A 21,004-nucleotide genomic window follows, 5' to 3' on the forward strand; every position below is an offset into this window, starting at 1 on the left:
CAGAAACATTGTATACATCATGAACTCTGGTGAAATTAGACATTATGTCAGCTGTTATGCCTTTGTTTATTTTTCATTTAAAAAGCAGGCCAATGGTAAATGGTTTTAAAAATATACTCCGTAATCATACTATGAAGCAACTTAAGGTAACTTTCTCAGATTTTTATGTTGTGTCATTTCTGAGCAACACTTAATTTATGTGTATGCACAGGCATTCTAACCTTGAAATTACAAAGGATAAGGCAAATTACATAGAAGAGTATTATCCACCCTCACCCCCCCCCCCGATAAATATTTCTGCTTTCCTGTGGACCTGAATTACAAAGTTTGAAAAGGTAGATTTAAAAGATTGTCATTTTAGAAAGTTTATAATTTATTTTCAACTTACAGCAACTGTATTTTTCTTCAATAGGTACAAAATGAAGACTGCATCCTCCTTTTTGTTGTTGCCTGGACAATCACAGAGATAGTCCGTTATTCCTTTTATACTTTCAACTTATTGAACCACCTTCCTTACTTCATCAAATGGGCCAGGTAAGGGCATTAAGCACTTCATGATTATGAGTCTGAGAAACTATACATCAGTGGGCATATTTCCCTAATAATTGCAAGACAGAAATATCAGTCCTAGAAAATAAAGAGAATGTTGACATATTTATTTTATTCAAAAATTAATAATCTTCATTTTCATAAAATATATCAAGGAGTCTTACAGCATATAAAATACAATAAAACCAATCTATCAATATATATAAAACACAGTGTAAAACATCTGTAAATACTGGTTGAATAAAGCAAAAATGCACATTATGAAGGCCTGTCTAAACAGTACAATTTCAGAAGACATCTGAAAGAAGGTAGGGGTGGCTCCTGCTGAACCTCTAGTTATGGAATTCTACAGGACAGAACCTGTTGCACTAAAACTTTGGTCCTTTATGAAGACCAACTGAACCTCAGGGGCATAAGGAACCATCAGATGTGCATCAGAAGATCCCAGTGATAGAGGTGGAGTATAAATGATTAGATGGTCTTCAAGGTACTTCGGGATCAAGTAATTGAGGGCTTTGTGAATTAACACAAGAACATTGAACCTGACCCACTAGCAAATCGGCAATCAGTGCAGCTGCCTTAACATCAGAGTAACATGTTCCTAGTATTCTGCTTCTGTGAGCAGTCTGGCCACTGTATTCTGCACTAGTAGCAGCTTCTGGACCAGAACCAAAGGCAGCACCAAATAAAGTGCATTACAATAATTAAGTCTTGAGGTTACCAATGCAATACAAGTTCACAAACTTGGCGTCATGAACTGGTTGGATGCAGATAATGGTGGGATGAACCAGCTGGGGAAGTCCCAAGGGAAGAAGGCTCAGAGCCCAGGGATTGGTGGTGGGACAGTGGTGAGTGATCAGAGGGAGAAGACTGGGAGGAAGTGTGGTAGCTAAGTGGTAGCAGGACTTAGTGAGCTGGGAGAGTCTAAGTCCAGAATCAGAGGCTGAAGCTGAAGCTGAAGCAGGGGAGGAGGGATGCCAAGAGGCAAAGATGAGTCTGGCTGATGAAGAGTCATAGGCTGCAATAAGTTCCCCTCTACCTTTATCTCCCAGAACCAGAAGAGTAATGAAAAGGGTGGAGGAGAGGTTGGCTGCACGTAGGTGCAGTCTCTTAATTGCTTGGGAAAAGCCGTGGAGAAGAGGTAACTTAAGACAGCTGTGGGGAGGTGGGGACTTTCAGTCTCAACAACTGATCTATGGGGCAAGACCTTTTGGGGATGAACTGCTGTGCTCATTAGGCTTGACACTCTGCCAAGTCTGTGCAGATGCATTATTGCTAATAAAGAGTTAGCTTCAACTTGAATGGTGTGACTTTGGTTCAGGACCAGAAGTATTTGCAAATGTTCTACACATTGTTAATATTTTCTTGTATAAAAGAATATTTTGTACTTTGGAATACACTTGAAATATAGTTGAATTAATGAAAATATATCTTTATTGCATAAAAGTCCTAACTAAGCAAAAGCTAGTGATCCTCCAAGTTTTATTAGTTTGGACAATCGGGGACAACTACAGAACTGATTTGCATAGTGCTCATCTATAGTTTTGAGCTACATCAGGGGTGGGGAACCTGAGACCCTCCAGATGTTGTTGGGCTATAGGTCTCATAATCTCTGACCACTGGGTATACTGGTTGGGGCTGATCGGAGTTGGGATATATATGCTGAGGAACAGGTGCTGCATCTCTGCTATGTGCAGCAGCTAGAATAAGCTTGAGTGAAGTTAGAGGAGTTTAGTTTAATTTTTAAAGAATCCTGTCTAAACAAACTAACTTCAAACTATGGGATAGAAAGTGGAGTTGTTGTTTTCTAAATCACTCTCTCTGAAGGTACTATTTGGCAGGAGAGACATGGGCACCAGTGGGATCTTCCTTCAGGTGCGAAATAGCAGGGCTCCAGGGCAGGAGGAAATAGTTAAATTTCCTTCCCTGTTCACAGTGGCCCCATTCTTGATGAATGACCCCCAGCATCTGTTATTTGCACTAATATATATAATGTCATATAGAAAATATTACGTTGCATTGTATTAGCAACCTTTTCATACTCCTAGTCTCATGTACTCTGCAGTTCCATTGAACATAGTGGAACTTACTTCTGAGTGAACATGTGAAGCATGCACACGAAAGCTCATACCAATAACAAACTTAGTTGGTCTCTAAGTTGCTACTGGAAGGAATTTTTAAATTTTGTTCCGACTACGTCAGACCAACACGGCTACCTACCTGTAACTTTGCATATCTGTGTTTTTGTTTGTTTGTTTTAGGTACACGTTGTTCTTCGTACTGTATCCAATGGGAGTTTTAGGAGAATTGCTCACAATATATGCTGCTCTGCCCTATGTCAGACGGTCCGACTTGTTTTCAATTAGTTTACCTAACAAATACAATTTCTCCTTTGACTACTATACATTCCTGATCTTGACTATGCTATCTTATATTCCACGTAAGTATAGCACTAGTTAAATACTTCCACCCTTGAGATCTGTAGCTGTTAGACTAAAAGCAGTTTAAAATGCCTGGAAACGTATTTTAGCTGCACATGTTTCAGTGTTCTAGAATGTACAAGCATTATAAAAGGTGGGTTTTCAACAGTGAAAAATAGCAGTAAATTTAAATGCACAGATCACTGAGGCATGGAACAAAAGCAAGTTTTTGAACTATGTTTTAATTCTACAGTTGATTTCCCTCTGGCACTTGTGGAATTCTTGTTTCTCTTTCTTTTACCTATAGCCATCTTTTTCTATTTATTCTCTCCTTCTTCTTATAGCCAAATTAGGGGATGAAAGCAAAAGAGAATATATATTTGTTTCAAGAGTGCTAGTTGCAGCTGACCTTTTTTTCGTGTTTTGAAGGAAGACTTTGGGTTTTAGCTTTGTTTTTTTCTTTCATGTAATAGAGCATAATAAGTTTTTGAAGCCTAGCTTTTAAGTTGAACTTTTGTGATAGAAATGAAAAATTCATTTAATCCCATGCTGGCATATTTGCCTGTGCAGATATTTTTATCATAGTTATCACCTATTAAAACTCAAAAACTGTCATGACCACATGACAAATGTACACATTGCAAAACGTACAAAAGCCCTTAGATGAGGCTGTCTTTCGTGCATTTCATTCTAGTGGTTTCCTAAGGTCAGCTTGAGCGCACAAGCTTCACATTGTGAAATAGAACTGCAAAAATAATTGGGTACATAGAGTGACCAGTGAAAGTTGCAAATTTTATTGGGCTTTCAATGAAAGATGATACTGAAAGATACATTGCTGTATTTGTGCATGTATCTTACCAAATCAATATTTTCTCACAGCAAGATCCAGTGTCATTTGAGCAGAAAATTAATGCATCTGTTTGTTCCACAGAGCTATCTCAGCTTCTGTGTTCTGTGTAAAAAATACTCATTTTTGTTTTAACCAAGTTCTGGTATAGAATAGAGAGGTATACAAATGAATATGATATTATAGAATTGACTAGCTGGCTAAGTGGTGAGCAACAGAGACACTCTGACTGCGTCTAAAGTTAGAGCAATGAGTGTTACTTGAGTAACCACTTACATACTTATTAATTATTACTGGTGCACCAATAATTATACTTATTCTATGCTAGGCTTTGGGGGGGGGGAGGAATGTTGTGTGCGTTCTCTTTCAAAGCACTTTGTAGAAATCACCTTGCCATTAAGTTGAGCATTGTCATGGCTTTCTGGGAAATGATTTATAATGAAATGAAAAAGGTATTTAAGTATACCTTCTTGAAGAAACCAGAGGCTTTTCTCTTGGGCATAGTCGGCCATTTGGTGCCAAAGAAGGACAGAACCTTTTTTATGTATGCTACAACGGCAGCAAGAATACTTATAGCAAAGCACTGGAAGACGCAAGATCTACCCACTCTGGAAGAATGGCAGATGAAGTTGATTGACTGTATGGGACTGGCAGAAATGACCGGCAGAATCCGCGACCAGGGAGAAGAGTTGGCAGAAGAAGATTGGAAGAAATTCAAGGACTATTTACAGAAATACTACAAAATTAATGAACTCTGAAAAGATGCTGGATTGAACTTATGTGGTCTCCAGCTGTTATGATAAAGACAATTGGGATTAAAATTGTTTAAGTTATAAAATTTAAAAAGTTGATTGGAAAATAAGGTGTTAGTTAAAAGGAATGTTAAGAGATCAGGATTTGCTGGATTAACAATTTGAACTAGAAAACAAGAAGGGGAGGTATGAGGAAGTCAAAGAAACATGTTACTGAAAAATTGTTATTGAAATTGATTTGTTTTTAATATTTTTCTTTTTCTTTTTCTTTTTGTGTTTGCATAAAATTGGAAAACTTAATAAATATTTATATATAAAAAAAAGTTGAGCATTGTCATGTACAATGTTTCATACATTATATCTTGCAATTAAAGATGAACAGAAGGGAAATGGCTTCATGGTCCCTTGGTTTACAAGTAAACAATCTTGTATCTTGGGGGGGGGGTTCCCTCCACTTCATTAAAAGAGCAGAAAGTATATGTTTGGCTTTGGGGGCACTGATATACATGTGAAATCCCTTGAATACATGATATTAAATTGTGTGTAGGTTAAAAAAATACTAACTTTTATTTACATAATTCTTTTCTGTTTTTCAGTCTTCCCTCAGCTGTATTTTCATATGATACATCAGAGAAGAAAAGTACTTTCCCTTCCTGAAGAACACAAGAAATCCGAGTAATCACAGCTTTTGTTCACAGCTGTGCATATAGATACACATGTTTCAAATGTTTATAAATAATACAGAATATTAAAATGAGTTTTCAAAACAAAAAAGTTTGATAACCTACTAAGGATATCTTTCCACACTGATATTTATTTTAATTTTTAAAACATTGCTCTGTGAAACTGCATTTTTGGCATGTCTCATTACAGTGAAACACTTATTCTTTTATTTTACCTTTTAATTTATTTATTAAAAACTTGCATTATAATGTCCTTATATTGATGGTATGAGTGATAACAATAATTGTGGTGCCTGAATTAGGATTCTTTTATTCCTTTAAAAAAACTTTGCATGCTAGATACTTACGTGTATTGTTGTAAAGATAATATTTAGAATGCTTTTGACAGTTTGCCTAGAACTGCCATGGGCAGACTAATGAAGTCCCACAAAAGATTTTTCTGACTCTGGATGAGGCGATAATCCTAGCAATTCAGGGCACAAACTTAGAGAGAGAGCTGCATTACAATGATTGCAGCAGTAACTCATTGTAATTGCACAACTGATTTTTTCCCCTCCAGAGTGGGGCCTTAAAAATAGTGCAGTGTTGCACAAGAGCATGTGTTCTATAGGTGCAACTTAATCTTATTACCTCAAGCTGGGATGTTTTCCTGCTGTTCTTGAATGCTCTTTTTACTTATTTTCTTGAAAATGAAGGCCCAGTTTTATTGAAATACTCAAAATATAACTAATTTGTAATTGACCTGGATGCTACTTGAGAACTTTTTATGGCTTTGAATTAGCTGTCCAAATACATCAAGTAGCATTTGGCAAGCATAAACAGATATATTTTCAGCATCTTGACAAGTTATCTAAAAAGCCTTTTCTTAAAATGAGCTTGTTTTTAAAGTTTTAAATGTTTTCAAAAGCATCATTAATTTTGTGTCCGAAAAGTGATATTAATGCTAGTAAATTCAGCTTACTTCAAAGCTTATTTAGAGAATGGCTTTTTTATAAAAGTGATATTAATGCTAGTAAATTCAGCTTACTTCAAAGCTTATTTAGAGAACGGCTTTTTTATAATGGAACCAGGTGAACATTTTTTATTAAATAACTTGGACACTCTGGGACAAAATGCAGCTTGTTCTTTATGCACTTCTTGTTTCCTAGTTATACTGGAAAAACATTTAAAAATTCACCAGTTCTTAAAATGACCTAGGATTCCTTCTCTTTAAAGATAGCTAAACTTTAACCTTTAGCTCAGCTGGTACCAAAAGAAAATAAATGATTCATCATTTTATTGTTGTGTCTTTGGGATCCTATGAAGAATATCAGTGCACCAAAGTTGTTCATGCTTCCTGCAGAGTGAATCATAGAAACTGTTATGGTCTAACTTAGATATTCACTATTTAACTTTATTTCTATCCTATAACTAAGGGTGGTATCCAGGATTTTTCACATTCATTCAATAAGTCCAATTCATTTCACATCACACTATCACATGCTTTTGTTCTGCTGCATTTAGAAAGACAAAAAAAGAGAATTGACTCATTTCACTACTTTGGCATTCCTGTTAATCATCTTGAGTTAAGATGCACTCCTCTTGCAGTCAGCTCTGTTATTTCCTTCCATTCTGATATACACTGCCATTGTGTTGTTAAAGGAGGTTTCTCATGAGCCAGCTCAGCCCAGCGGTTCCATCGACCAACACGTAGCTTGGATCCTGCAATTGCCCACAGTGGTTTGAAACCCGCGGGCGCTACCTGGCTTTTTTTTTTTTTTAAGGTTTCTCATTGTAACATCTATAACAGCTTAGCATTAAGCATTGTAGAGAAAGTGTGAGGACACCTCCATGATATAGTTTTGAGGGAGAACAAGGGTTTCACATTAACCCGTTTATTGTACATGTCCTTATATGAATTTTCCCACAGAACACTACCATTTTAGGCTATGATGGTTGCAGGTTGAGTATGAGCCTTGCAAGTATAATTGGGCAAAGAATCTTAATGTTCCCCATGTAAGTGACTTTGCATATGCATATTCCTAGGAAAAGGTAAAAGCTATGATATATAACTGCATTATAGGAGCCCAGCAGGACCAAGCAGCAACGCTCCTGTAATATAAGGGCTTTAGGTACACAGAGAGTGGTTGTCTCTTGCTTGTGCTCAGCATTCATCTTCCTGACAGGGAGGGAATCGAAACAAACTACAGAGTTCTTTACCACTAGCCAGATGCTGCTTCTGGTCAAGTAATGTCCATCAGTACAACTTAGTTCTTCCAAAATCAGCTTCTAACCTTTGCTGCAGCACTTAAGGGCTGCTTTACATTGACTGTCGCAACAAATTTGATTTATTTGTGATTCACATCTGAAGTCTGTCCTGCCTCCCAAACACATATACTCACTATCACAGTCATGTGGCTGAATGCACACTGCTATCACATGCACATGTATCCTAACTTTCTTCCAGGGACGTGGGTGGCGCTGTGGGTTAAACTACAGAGCCTAGGACTTGCTGATCAGAAGGTCGGTGGTTCGAATCCCCATGACGGGGTGAGCTCTTGTTGCTTGGTCCCTGCTCCTGCCAACCTAGCAGTTCGAAAGCACGTCAAAGTGCAAGTAGATAAATAGGTACCGCTCCGGCAGGAAGGTAAACGGCATTTCTGTGCACTGCTCTGGTTCGCCAGAAGCGGCTTAGTCATGCTGGCCACATGACCCAGAAGCTGTACACCAGTTCCCTCGGCTAGTAAAGCAAGATGAATGCCGCAACCCCAGAGTCAGCCACAACTGGACCTAATGGTCAGGGGTCCCTTTACCTTAACTTCCTTCCAGGTGAAACAGTTTCTCAGGTCACTGCAGTAGTCCTTTGTCCAGTTAAATATTTGTGAATTTGTGTAGAATCAGTTGTGAGCATATTTTGTAAGCTGCTTTGAAAGTCTCTCGGGGACCATAACGTAGGTTATAATTTTTAAAATAAATCTGACTAGAGCTTGATAAGACCTGCTTTTTTGACATTTATGTGAAGTTCTGCCCCAAGTTGCATAGCTCTTTGTTATTAATTTACGCTGGTCCAAATTCCATATTCTTGGAGGGTTCTGGGCACATGTTCCTTTTCAAACACTCATTTGACCAGAGCCTCTTAAAACTTTTGGCTCTGTAGCCGTTACTTTTCCATTCCACTTCATTCTATCAATAGTCTGCTGTGTCCCAGTTTTTCTGTGCTTTCCCAAGATACAAAGGCCATTTGATCTTCTACTGGTAAAACTCTGCTTTTGAGGCTTATTGTTATTATCACACACAACAACCTATGTCTAGTAAAGCACAAGAATTGCCATCCAGTTCACATTACCAGTCCTAAATTACACATCTTTTTACCCTTAGACAATTTGACAGTGAAAACTATTTTTGTAATGGGATATAAATCTGATCCTCAGTATATCTCTTTCCATAAAATGTTGGCTGTTATTAAATATGTGAATGAGACATTTTCTATAATGCCACATCACCACAGCTTCATCCTGCACCTACAGTACTATTGTAGCATTTAAAGGCCTAGTTCCCAATAATACTTTCTGTGCAGTCATTTACCTAGACACAATCGTGGCTGAAGATCAGATAGTAAGAAACTGTGCAGTCAGCCCAATTTATATGGTGCCAAGCCTTTAAATATTACAGCATTGCTGTGTGATGAAGCCATGGAAAAATAACTTTTCTCTGCTGTAACCTTTTGGTCATCATATTTCTGTAAAACAGGAAGGTGAAACATTTGCTCGCTGTTAGGTTTACCTGTTGCTATACCCAAGGCCTTGCTAGTCAGCTTGATGTGTACTTGTAACAGTTTTGTATTTTAATATCTATTAGCTCTTAAGTTACTTCCCCTCCCAAAATGGATTTCTCACTTGGTATTTACTTCACTCAGTCTGTTCAGTTTTCTATCCTTAGCGTGGCCTCTCCTCTGTGATACACCTTAATTGTAGAAGAGTTAATCTGATACCTTTTTAAGCCACTCATTAGCAACACTGTGAATTGGGAAGAGTTTGAGCACAACCTCCAGACAATTTATGAAGGCCAGAAAAGTTGATGCGGCTGGATGTATATTCTGATACGTGGGAGTAGGGAGAGAGAGATGCTTGAGGCAATATAGCTTTTTGATAGCTTGCAGATGTCGTAAAAGCTAGAGAATTCAACAAGCTTTATCCTGAGAATTTGAGATAGAATTGGCCCTTTGAAGTGAAAGTGGCCATAGGGTGAGAAATCTAATAGATAAATAACCTGACATTTAAATAATGTTTAAATTAAATTTAAGGTTTTCTGTAAGCTTTAATAATTTACACAACATACTATGGGCCAAGATTATTTGTAAAAGATAGTGGAAAACTAGGCTTCTAGGACAACTAGTTGCTGCTAAAACGATCAGACATGCCCCTTTTGAAACTATGTTGTGGGCGAAGCCCAGTTACTGCTGCCGACTGCTTCACTGACTCAGGATGGGATATTTAAGCCATACTCTTTCCATACAGGTACATTCAGAACTGGCACTGTGGCAGAGAGAGTTCTGAGGTAGAATTGGTCGTGTCAAGCTCACTCTAAAATGGTGGACAATCAATTTCAGATTAGAAGTTTATTTGTGGAGTACATATTATACAGTTCTCCAGTTCTTACCGTTAGCTGTCAAACTCACTTCCTCAAGGTAGTGCTGTGGAAAGCTCCTCTGCATAAGGGGAAGGAATTGCAACACTCATTTTCTGACATCTATTGGTTGGGCTTCTCACTGGACTATTCTCACAGACTTTTCAAATTAATCCTGGCACAAATAGATGAATAGAAAAAAGGGGGTATACCCAGCCAGTTAAATGGAAAACAAATGACTAATCAATGGAAAACTTGTACCAGCAGTCAAATATGAAAATTAACCAGAAGCAGTACTAAAAAGGAAGTGGGATCTCTAAGATGAGACCAATAAATTGAAGAGTAGAATTATTAGACCTCTACTGTTTATGAGGTGGCATTTGCAGTTTCTGTGCACCAGGTCCACCTGCCTGGGTCGTTGCACATGTGTTCCAGTAATTCATGGATAGATGCTGCCAGCTGATACGGTTTGTAGCTGAGTTTTTACAGAATGTTACTGAAGAATCAGCAAATTACTCCTGCTTTATTCTAAAGCTGCCTTCTCAAAATGCATGTAACATTCTGATGAGTATTTTTAATTAAAAGCATCCTCAGGAGGCAATTGGAACAGGGGAATGGTATGCGGGAAGACAGCATTTAACCTATGCCTTGCAGACTATTTTGCGACTAAGAATGGCTCCCCTCAATTTCCCTTTCCACTTTAGGATGAAAATATGCAGTTACCAGTTTTTTCACAGATTGGATGAGGGGGCAGGGGGAAGCAGCAAGGGGAGAAAATTAATGAACTTTTTGTGAAAGGGTTAAGGAGGAAAACATTTGTTAAATAACTACAAGGTGTACTTAGGTTTCCAACTCAGACTTGTTACCAGGACTTGAATTATTTACGTGCTAAGTCAAAAAAAGTTTTCCAGTGCCTTAGACTATCACAGAAGGTAGAGCAGTGTAGTAAACAAAATAGAAGACTGAAATTGCTGCTGTTGCACTACAGCCTCTCAATCAGGCTGAGCAAACAATGATAACTCATGGGTCAGTGAATGCCATGTGTGTGCACTGCTGATTTTCTTATGCACGTGGATTGTTCCCCAGCTCATTGGTTGAAAAGGCAAGCTGGTGGACTTAGGTCTCTATAGGCATGTCAAATCGTTGTAGAGTGCCTAGGGCATGATCAGTGTGATTCTGAGACTACCTTACAAATGGCTTATTTAGGTTATCTGTATTCCGTGTACTGTATGTTTCTCTGAAGATAAAAATCCATGGTAATTATTAGATCCACTTCTGTAAATAAGCTCCCTTTAAAAAAGAAAGGAAACATAACATGAACAGTCCCTAAAGTGAGTTTTGTCTCTAGTTTGAAAGTCTGCATAATGTTTATCTGAGTTGACAATGTAACTATTAAGATTACTTGCCTTATTCTTAATTCCTGTAAAGACAATCTTTAGAATGTGAATTAGGACAGAAGTATTGACATTTTAATACACTTATTACTTCGTTCATAATGCAAGTTCAAGATTCCCTGCCCCCCTTTGATTAGAAATGAACACTTAACTTTGAAGTATATATTTTCAGATGTACTTTACCAAGTTGTTCATGGAGCTGTGTGTGGAGGGGGTGTCAGCCTTTTTTATATAGCACAGAAAATTCCTCACATTGTGGTTATAAATTTCTCTTATGCATGTATGGCAAAACCACAGCATATTTGCTCACACCATGGTGGTCTGTGTGATGTACATAATATCTACTTAAACAAGGTATCTAGTAGCTTTTATGTGTTAACTTTTAGTTCCTTCGAAGTCTGGAATTACATTTGAAGAGACTACAGTATTCCTTACCACAAGCTAAAAATTTATTGAGAAATCCTGTTGCAAAATAAATTGCACATATGGCACATACTTCTATTAAATAATTTCATTTCACAAAAGAGGTTGGCATTTGTGTGGGTCAGTTTACAAAGTTATTAAGTTTTAGATAATTCATTGATACATTACTGGGTTTTTATGCATTGTCATCTTACGGAATTTGATAAAACGTAATCTTTTGTACTTTTTCTATGTTGTGAAAAATACTATTGTTATTTTATAAGTAATTTACAATGTACATGTTTTCACGTGTTTTGAAATTTAATATTACTGGGGGCTCTGAGAGAACTTCTTATGCATGTTTAAAAGATATTCCTACCTTATACAGTATGTAGAGAAATGGTTTCTATGTATATTGTATTTGTGCAACCTCCCCTCCCCCCAACTATTGCATTATGAAATAAATTAGTTGTGTCTTCCTACACATGGAGTACTGACCGTTGATATTTAAGCACTGTAGTCTAAAATATTATGAATACTCAGACTAAAGATGTGGTATGGTAATAATTTTCTACATCCATTAAAGGCAGAGTATTTATGTCGTTTTGTCAGTTGTGGGGTCCTCATGTGAAATGTTGAAACCAGTACTTCAAAGGTCTTATAGTTTGTAATAGAAATTATTCATCCTAGTAAGCAAACTGAAGCTAGGATGTTTACCATGTGCTCTTCTTGGTGTATGATGGTGATGATTCCGCTTATTTGTAGAAGTGGCTTCTTTTAGCCTCCAAATAAAAGCTATATGTGTCAAAATGCTTAGATAAAAATAAGGCACTTCTACACAGCAGTTTATTGGGGACTTGGTGCTACTCATGAATGGAGGTTTTGTACAGCATCCACATGATTACTATTATCAAATGAGCAGCCTATACTTTTTTGCCATTTAACCCAGTTTTCACCCTACCGTGGACTATCTTTTAGTATAAAAAAACTTATTCATCTGCAGTCTCTGCTGGTGTGGAAGCTGCTTAGGGTCTGTTTGGTTTTTGGTAGGTGGTTTATCTTGCATGTGATGTTTTATTAAGTGTTCTGTATCTCCACAACCCCTAACTGTTGCCACTTCCTCTTTTCTGACAATGATTGTTCCCATGATATAGTCAAATTCTTGAAATTGGGGGATGTCCACCCTTAAGAAGGGTTGCCACTTCTTACGCAGCAAAAAGGAATCAGCTGCAAAAATCTGGGTATGGTCTGCACATGCATGAGGCTACCACGTTGCCAAAGCCTAGCTGGTCTGGTTTTCATCCATGCCTGAATGAGAGGCCACTTGAGAACCACAAGTACACTAGACTGGGTTCTGTGATGTCAGGAAAAAACAACAACAAGCTGCATGCATTTTCCATGAATATAATCTTCTAGAATCATCATAAATATTACACAGATAGAGACTCTTACATTTTTCATGCAGATGAGGCAGACTCAGTTACACCTGACCAACTGTTCACTCCCAAATGTTGGTAGTATATTCCTTCCCTTCAACTGCTGCAACATGGCTAGAGACAAAAAGGGGGCGTGCCAGGGGCAGATCAGGCCAAGTGTGCCCATTCTCCCATGCTGTGAAATGCTCTTCCATGACAGATTTGGCAAGTATCCTCTCTGCCAACCTTCAGAAATCTCTATAAGATTTTTTTGTTTGTGTTAACAGGCATATTCAGTGGTTTAAACTTTTTAAGATGAGCCAGTGATTCTTGCAATTATTCTGTATTTTGGGGGGATTTTATGCTTCTGGAAATTTTGTTATACACCACCCTGATATTTATGTGAGAGGCAGTTTATAATCTGTTTTATATATCAAAATGAAAAAACCCTAACAACTCATTTCCAATGATAGGAAATTGTAAAAAGAAAGACCCGGAGAAGGGGGTGGAAGAAGAAAGGAAATATATCACTGCTCTCTTTTTTTCTGCCCCATGACTCACTGTACACCTTCAGATCCTATACTTTGTTTCTTCCCATTCCCGTCCTGTTCCCCCACTACTCTGTTAATCAATTAAAATTGCAGATAAGACAACCGTTCTGAAGCAGAAAGTACATTTTCTTTGCTTTTTAGGTGATTCATGCCTGTGTTGTAGGAGGCATTGTCTTGGAAAAGTCATTTTCCCTTGTGAAATGTAATTTTTAAAAGTATTAAAATATAATACATTATAAAATTGCTGCCTGATTAATTGGTCATATTTTAATTGGTCAGCATGTTAAAGATATTAATATAAACATGAGAACATTCCATGTATGCTTAAACAGCTGATGCAAGAACTTAATTGGTATAAATACAAGAGACAAATAGCTAAAGCCACATTTACTGTGGTTTTACTTTGCAAAATGTATATCCTCTTCTAGGTGCTGCAGCAATGTCTTAGGATGCAATCCTAACCACTGTCACTATGTGGAATGGAGCAATGGGGCCTCTGCTACATCTGCAGCCATGCAGACGCTGGGAGGGAAAGGGGGAGCAGGTAGATTCCTACACTGGCCTGCATTTTAACCTGGATTTCCTCATTCCTGGTCTGACACTTTTAACACTTCACTACTCTATCTCTTCCAGATGTTTGGTTAACTTTTGTGGAAGGGGCAGGAAAGAAAATGCTATTTATCAGAATGCTGACAATACTACTAATTAGGATGATGGCATTCCTTATTAGCTGACACTTCTCAGTTTACTGTATCAATTTTTTTGCTATAAAACTCCTTGCCTTCCTCAGTGACAATGTGACACATTTCCATTGCCACCATTCTCTTAGAATACCTTTAAAGCCTTGTAGTTTGGTATAATAGGTCCAGATGTGTGATAGGCACAAACATTGGAGAAAGGATTAAAGATTAAGCATAATTATTTAAGGGAAATTATGTACATAAGAGAATACTGATATTTACATTGGAGTCTTTAATGTTTTTAAATGCAGCTGACTACACCATCTAAGTGGCTTTTACCTCAGGCCAAATTCCCTAAACCTCCCAAGCTAAATTCCCTCACACACTGGTCCAGCTACTTGGTATAATCCACTTCTCACTGACCCAAAATCTCATCCATTTTTACTTCTGGGAGCTTGGACAGTTTAGGTGACTTTAAAAAACAACACTTGTGTAGTCATCTTCAGATAGGACCTGTATATACAAGGCAGCATTTTAGCCTAAACACTTGTGATAAATAGCCTGAAACTCAGGCCTCCATAATCCATGTTCACCTCAGTTTTCTCTGCCTCTCACTTCCCTCTTCAGCTGTCTTCCCACACTGCCTTTCCCAATTGACATTCCTCACTGAAAATCATCTGACTGACAGTTAACTGTCCAGAACCTCCAACCATTCAGAGTCTGTTCTCACCCAGACAAATCAGAATTAATTTATATTTTTCAAGCCTTGTCTAAAAATATTAAAAGCAATCATCATATTTTTATTTCACCAAGCAGGTTCTGCTAAACAGACCTTAAATGGGAGCATAAGCCCAAGGCCTCAAACTTTGATAATTATACTCTGACATACTCAGAGCTCACTGAAAGAGCTCACAAAACATAAGCAGACAATCCTATCCAAATAAATTCTCCACATGCCCCAAATGTTGTAACTCTTAATAATAATAATAATAATAATAATAATAATAATAATAATAATTGTATTATTATTTTTATGAGTTGTGTGTGCCAGGATTTGTGGGTGCCAGGTTCTAAATTCCTGAGTCTCGGTGTTAGAATTTATCTAATGTTAAGAGTGTTAAAACTGGTGGTCAGACGCTGGATTTAACAAATTGTTAAAATACAGGCCAAACCACTTTCCTGTGTTCAGGAAATTGCCTGAGAGAATGGGCAATTCACAAAGCAAAGACTCAGGGCCTGACGGCAGATGGGTATGAGCCCCTCTTTCATCTGGGAAAGAGTTTGCAGAGACAGAGCAGGGTTGAGTTTTAGGATTGCAGTTGGCTGGGAAGAAAGTTGGAAGCAGAGAAGGCGAGCCATGGCTGGTGTCATTTGAATCCAAAGCTGTGGGGGCTATGGGATAAGCAGAACTCTCTTAGGGTGTGAATGCTGTGAGCCCCTCCATGGTAGGCTCAGGTTGTATACCGTATTTTTCGCTTTATAAGACGCACCAGACCATAAGATGCACCTAGTTTTTGGAGGAGGAAAACAAGAAAAAAAATATTCTGAATCTCAGAAGCCAGAACAAGAAGAGGGATCGCTGCACAGCGAAAGCAGCAATCCCTCTTGCTGGTCTGGCTTCTGGGATAGCTGTGCTGCCTGCATTCGCCCCATAAGACGCACACACATTTCCCCTTACTTTTTAGGAGGGAAAAAGTGAGTCTTATAGAGCAAAAAATATGGTATACAGTATGTGTAAATAAAGCATATATCATAAAGACACCCCAGTCTCAGCTGTGCCTCATTTCCAAAAGGAAATAGGAACCCTGGGTAAGTGCCTGAAACCCCTTGACTCACACCACTTGGATATTGGGGTAGCAGGTAGCAATAACAACAACAACAACAACAACAACAACAACAAAGCTAAATGGTAGATGATGCTGGGGATGCTTGATGCAAATTTATTTCCCTGTCTCTATATGGGACTGGCCAAATATTGAAAGAGATTTGAAGTTTGACCAGAACAAACAACTCCTCTGGCTCTCCAGCTAAAAAACACAACACGAGGTAGCACGAGCTGTGAAATGCCCAAGAACCGCAGCTGCCAGTCAGAGTAGGCAATACTGGGCTAGTGGTCTGCCTCAGTAAAAGGGAACTTCGTATGTTTATCCACGCAGGTTGCTCCTCATTCAGTCTAGGTGGGTATTCTAGCGCTTACAAGCACAGAAATAATACAATCAGCGTACAGTCCTTAAGGCAGGTGATTCCTATTCCGCCCTGCTGTGATGAGGGCGCTTTCCTCTAGATCCGGCTCAGCGGCAATGCCCCCGAAGGAGTTAAAACTACACCAGAGGAGGGCCCCTCCCCCCCAGCTCCTCGCGCGCGCGGGAGGCGGCCATTCTTTAATTATTTATCTGACTCTGATTTTTTTTGCAGATGCCAGCTGCAGCCGCGGCTTCCAACATTCCCCGCCCTCCTCCCTCCTAACTGGGCAACCTATTGGAAGGGAAGCCGATTCGGCCGCCCAGCTCCCTGGAGCCCGCGCTGTGGCGGAAAGCGGCGCCTGGTCGCCAGCCAATCGGGCCGAGCGTGAGGCGGAGCCATGCCGGCCAGTCGCTTCTGTGGAAGAGGGGCCGTACAAAGCCTGGTTTTGAAAGGGGCGGGTTGCCTCTCTCCTGCAAAGAGGAGCGTGTGAGGGAGCGAGCGCGCGCCGGGCCGGGCCGGGTGAGGCAGCTGCCGCCGCTGCTGCAGCTTCGCTTAGGGGAGCCGGTCCTGTTATCTGCTAGGAGAGGCCGAGGCGGCGGCGGCGGCTCTTCGCGGGAGGTGCCATTTCTCTTTGCAATGAGCTGAGGACCACTCTTCTGGCTGGCTGCAAGGGGCACAGAAGGCTGCCCCATCCCTAGCCCTCCACACCGCACGCCGATACATTGAGACCCAGTAGAAGCAGCAGCAGCAGGAGGAGGAGGCGGCTGGTGGAGTGTGCATAAGCAGTACGGAGTCAGCCTCGGCGGGTCTTTTTCCATCCCCTCCCCTCGTTGTGGAAAAATTCGTGTGGTGCTGTGGGGTTCCCCCCACCCCGCTTTGTTTTTGTATTTTGCATCGCTGCTTCGGCGGAAGAGCGAGCCGTGCTGCTTGTTGCTGGCCCCTGCAGTGGAGACAGCGCATCCTCGCACGGAGGCAGCAGTGCAACGTCGGCTTTTTGGCGGAGGACTCCCTCCATGGATCTGTTCGCTGGAGAGATGATATAGACGCAGGAATCTCTCCTCTTCTGATCACCCACCTGCGCCTCTTCTTCCCCTCCCCCACCTCTTCCCCGCCGTCCTTGATTTGAATCACCCCGTAGATCTTGTTTATTTTTATACATTTTCCCCCCTCCCATGTGCCATCCCAAGGGCAAGCAGCACTGCCGTCCCAGCAGCCTCAGCAATCCCACCCATTTGGTTCATTCGAGCAGGGAAAAGGATGATGCCTCCGGCACTCCAGTCTCCGATTTGAGTCGAGAGCTTGCAATAAATACATTTAACTCAAGGCTTCGAGGGCTGCTGCTGTATGCCATTCCTTCCCCATTGCAGCAATGTCGTGTTCGCCTTGAGAAGGAAGAGCCGGGAAAGAGGGGTGTCTGGGAGGCTTGCTTGCTTGTGGTTCTCCAAGCCAATTTGTAGGGCCACCTTCCTTAAATAGGAGGGATCAAACAATGACCCAGCCGGCTTCCCAACGCCTCCAGCGCTGCTGCTGTGGCTGCCCTCTGCACCACCTCTCTAGATGACCAACAAATAAGCAGTTGCCCGCGGGGCAAAATTAAGAATGACGGTACTGGGTCGTTTTGCTCCGCTTCCTGGAGAGCGTTATCAGCGACTGAAATATGCAGCCTCTTTAGGACCTTTCTGACCAGCAGGTCCTTTTTGCGGCGGCAGGATCGCCTTGACCTCACACTGAGAGAGGAATTATCGTGGTGGCTTTTTCCCTGATGATGCATTTCGACTGGAAGGTGGTCTTTGCTTAAGGTGCGGGAGAAAACAAAACCCCAGCTGCCTCCATCACATTTGCTTTTCTATGCATGGAAGTCGTGTTTCAACAAATGGCCAAAGCACTGGAGACTTGTGAAAATGACAGAGTGGGAATCCTCACCAGAGTTCCATAGGTAGGGGAACTTGCCTCCCAGCTCTCAGTGGATCTCTTTAAATTCTGGTTGATTTTTTTTTTCTATTCCCAGCAGCCTCTGGAGGGAAGGGGAATTCAACTGGCTGGCGAACCAGTCACCTTAAGGGTTTGAATTCCTTTATCACTGAGAACTTTGTTTTATTTGGACTCGGCCAGGACTCACACACACACACACATGTCTTTCCTCTGCTGCACCTTCCACCATAGGGTGAGAGAAACTGCTCAGAAGTGTTGGTTCTTCCTTGCTATGAGTGGAATTCCTTGTGGTTTTATTTCTCTCCCTCCTACTACTTTATAACTTGCCCCCACAATCCCTCCCCCTTCTCTTCTGCCTTGGCAGGGCATGTCCCGCTCCAACAGTGTGAGCCCTCCGGGGTTTGCAGCTTCTGCTGTGCCCAGGGGTGGAGGTGCGGAACAGCATCGTTCTGCCTGGGGAGAGGCTGACTCCAGAGCCAATGGCTATTCCTATCCTCTTTCTACCAGGGCCTCAGTAAAAAAAGCTTCCCGTATGGAAAGCAGGTGGAGAAGTGATGAAGACTACGAGTCACCAAGCAGCAGGAACCACGGGGTGAGTGGCTGCAGGATGATGAGCTTCAGGTCCAAGTCTGCCTGGCAGGATCATGGGATTGACAAGAGCCAGCACTCTCGCCGCGCAGGAGACCCATCGCTTGCCATGAGTCCTAGGCGCTATGGTGTGGAGCAGGGTGAGGTGCATCCACGCTGTGTGGAACTGGGGCTAGAGGAGAAGCGGATCAAAGCCAAGATTGATGAGTTGGAGGAGGAGGAAGAACTGGATGGCGAAGGGCGGTCTGAGATGGTCTTCTCCATGGGCAGCTGCTGTGGTAGCTTGCTGCAGATCTTCAGGTCGAAAAAGTTTCAGTCGGAGAAACTGGAGCACCTCTACCAGCGCTACTTTTTCCGTCTTAATCAGAGCAGCCTGACCATGCTGATGGCAGTGTTGGTTTTAGTGTGCCTGGTCATGCTGCTCTTCCACACCGTTCACGGCTACTACCAGGTGCCCTATGTGGTGGTGCTGTCCTTGGCCATCCTGCTTATGGTGGCTCTGGGTGCCATCTGCAATCGCAATGATTTCCACCAGGACCACATGTGGCTCATGTGCTACTCTGTCATTCTGGTGGTGTTGGCCGTTCAAGTGGTTGGCTGCTTGCTGATGCAGCCCCGAAGTGCCTCGGAGGGCATCTGGTGGACTATCTTTTTCATCTACAGCATCTACACCTTGCTGCCAGTCAGGATGAGGGCTGCGGTCATCAGTGGTGTGGTGCTGTCTGCCATCCATCTGGCCATTTCTCTCAAAGTCAATGCAGAAGACAAGTTCTTATTGAAACAGGTAAGGCTAGGTTTTTAGATGCTTTCACAGCTTCTGGTTGCTAGTACAAATTTGGACTTGGTTCAGTTTGAGAAATAGTTGTTTTCCCAGGAATTATGCAGCTACCAGCTATTATTGTGGGGACTTGATTTATTGATTGTCCTGAAGTGTGAAGCCGTTATTAATGATGACGATCCCTGTAATCACCTGAGTTTCATTCCCAGTGTTTTTCATGGCTTCACACTGAATGATATTGTTTGCCTTGAAAATACAAATGTTAAAAATATGTTTACTGTTATGTGCCTGAAATTCAGGACTGATTTCACTAGAAATCACAGAGAAGTAGAAATAAGGATTTCCTAACTTGCTGCAAAATTTAGCTTCTTATTGCTGAAGATATAGGTTAGAATAGTCTAGCTACTTATCTGCTTTGTAGCAATTAAAGCGGCATGGGAAGGTATCCTTACTATTTACTATGGGTGGTATAGAGTCAAAAAAATTACATTGCAATGCACCATTGTCAGAAATGACATTTTTTGGATAATGCATTTTTGCATTGAACCTGAAATTCCTGCCTCTGCAGTGCTTGGGAAAGAAAGAAAAACTTCTGTTTAAATATGCTGCATACCAAAGCTTCAGAGTTGTTTTTTTCAGCAACCAAGTACACCAGGGTTGTCTTTCTGTTTAGTAAAAATAGCAGTTTCTGTGTGGAAGTGCGTGTGTACATGTGGGCTGCTTGTAGCTTTAAGAATACTATTTTCACTTTAAAAGTTGTGTGCTGTTCTGATGGGTAGGCATTCACTTCATAAAGTTAGGAAGCAGGTGTTAAGATTACCCTGTTGCAGTATTGACTCTCCACACACAACTACAAAAGGACATGTGAGTTAATATTTAAAATACTCAGTAATACATTGGTTGGATGCATTGTACATAGCTCTTTATGTCCTGAGGAGGTAACGTTTGAGATCTGCATACCAGGACCTGCATACATATTTACTGCCTTGGGTGCAAAAAAATTCAAAGTATCCTGTGAGAAATTTCTCCTTAAACATGACTAGATTATATTTTGCTGAATACTGCTTTATTTGCAAAGTATTCATTCACCTATGATTGATTAGCATTCAACCACAATTGTATAGATAAAGTAACTGGTTTACAAATACTTTGGTAAGAACCATCCATGGGGAAGGGGGGGAGAATCTCTTTGGGTAGAAAATTGGAAGTCCCTTGTGCTACATT

At 40.7% G+C, this 21,004-nt stretch overlaps 2 protein-coding genes and 1 long non-coding RNA gene across 9 annotated transcripts in view; 2 read left to right on the forward strand and 1 right to left on the reverse strand.

Moving 5' to 3' along the window:
• HACD2 (3-hydroxyacyl-CoA dehydratase 2) overlaps nucleotides 1-12,131 on the forward strand; it is a 27,307-nt gene extending 15,176 nt beyond the window's left edge. Inside the window, exons 5-8 of one of the 2 annotated variants that reach the window (XM_083585983.1) lie at nucleotides 413-534; nucleotides 2,811-2,989; nucleotides 5,165-6,197; nucleotides 6,265-12,131. In XM_083585983.1, the coding sequence (XP_083442109.1) occupies nucleotides 413-534; nucleotides 2,811-2,989; nucleotides 5,165-5,247 (384 nt within the window). In that variant the 3' untranslated portion in view covers nucleotides 5,248-6,197; nucleotides 6,265-12,131. Of the gene's footprint in view, nucleotides 1-412; nucleotides 535-2,810; nucleotides 2,990-5,164; nucleotides 6,198-6,264 lie in introns of those variants that run through there. The other variant, XM_083585984.1, reaches the window with a different exon arrangement.
• On the reverse strand, nucleotides 11,040-15,149 carry LOC310749409. The gene is made up of 2 exons (XR_014541609.1): nucleotides 14,892-15,149; nucleotides 11,040-13,006 (listed from the first exon to the last, which is right to left on the reverse strand). It is a non-coding gene; the product is annotated as an uncharacterized lncRNA (long non-coding RNA).
• A 1,766-nt stretch (nucleotides 15,150-16,915) lies between these two features.
• ADCY5 (adenylate cyclase 5) overlaps nucleotides 16,916-21,004 on the forward strand; it is a 179,156-nt gene continuing 175,067 nt past the window's right edge. For 2 of the 6 annotated variants that reach the window (XM_083584571.1, XM_083584572.1), the window contains exon 1: nucleotides 16,916-19,786. In XM_083584571.1, the coding sequence (XP_083440697.1) occupies nucleotides 18,782-19,786 (1,005 nt within the window). In that variant the 5' untranslated portion in view covers nucleotides 16,916-18,781. The remainder of the gene's footprint in view (nucleotides 19,787-21,004) is intronic. The other 4 variants (XM_083584573.1, XM_083584575.1, XM_083584576.1 and 1 more) reach the window with 4 other exon arrangements.

This window comes from Podarcis filfolensis (assembly GCF_964270895.1).
Source record: "Podarcis filfolensis genome assembly, chromosome: 1".
Classification (NCBI taxonomy): domain Eukaryota; kingdom Metazoa; phylum Chordata; class Lepidosauria; order Squamata; family Lacertidae; genus Podarcis; species Podarcis filfolensis.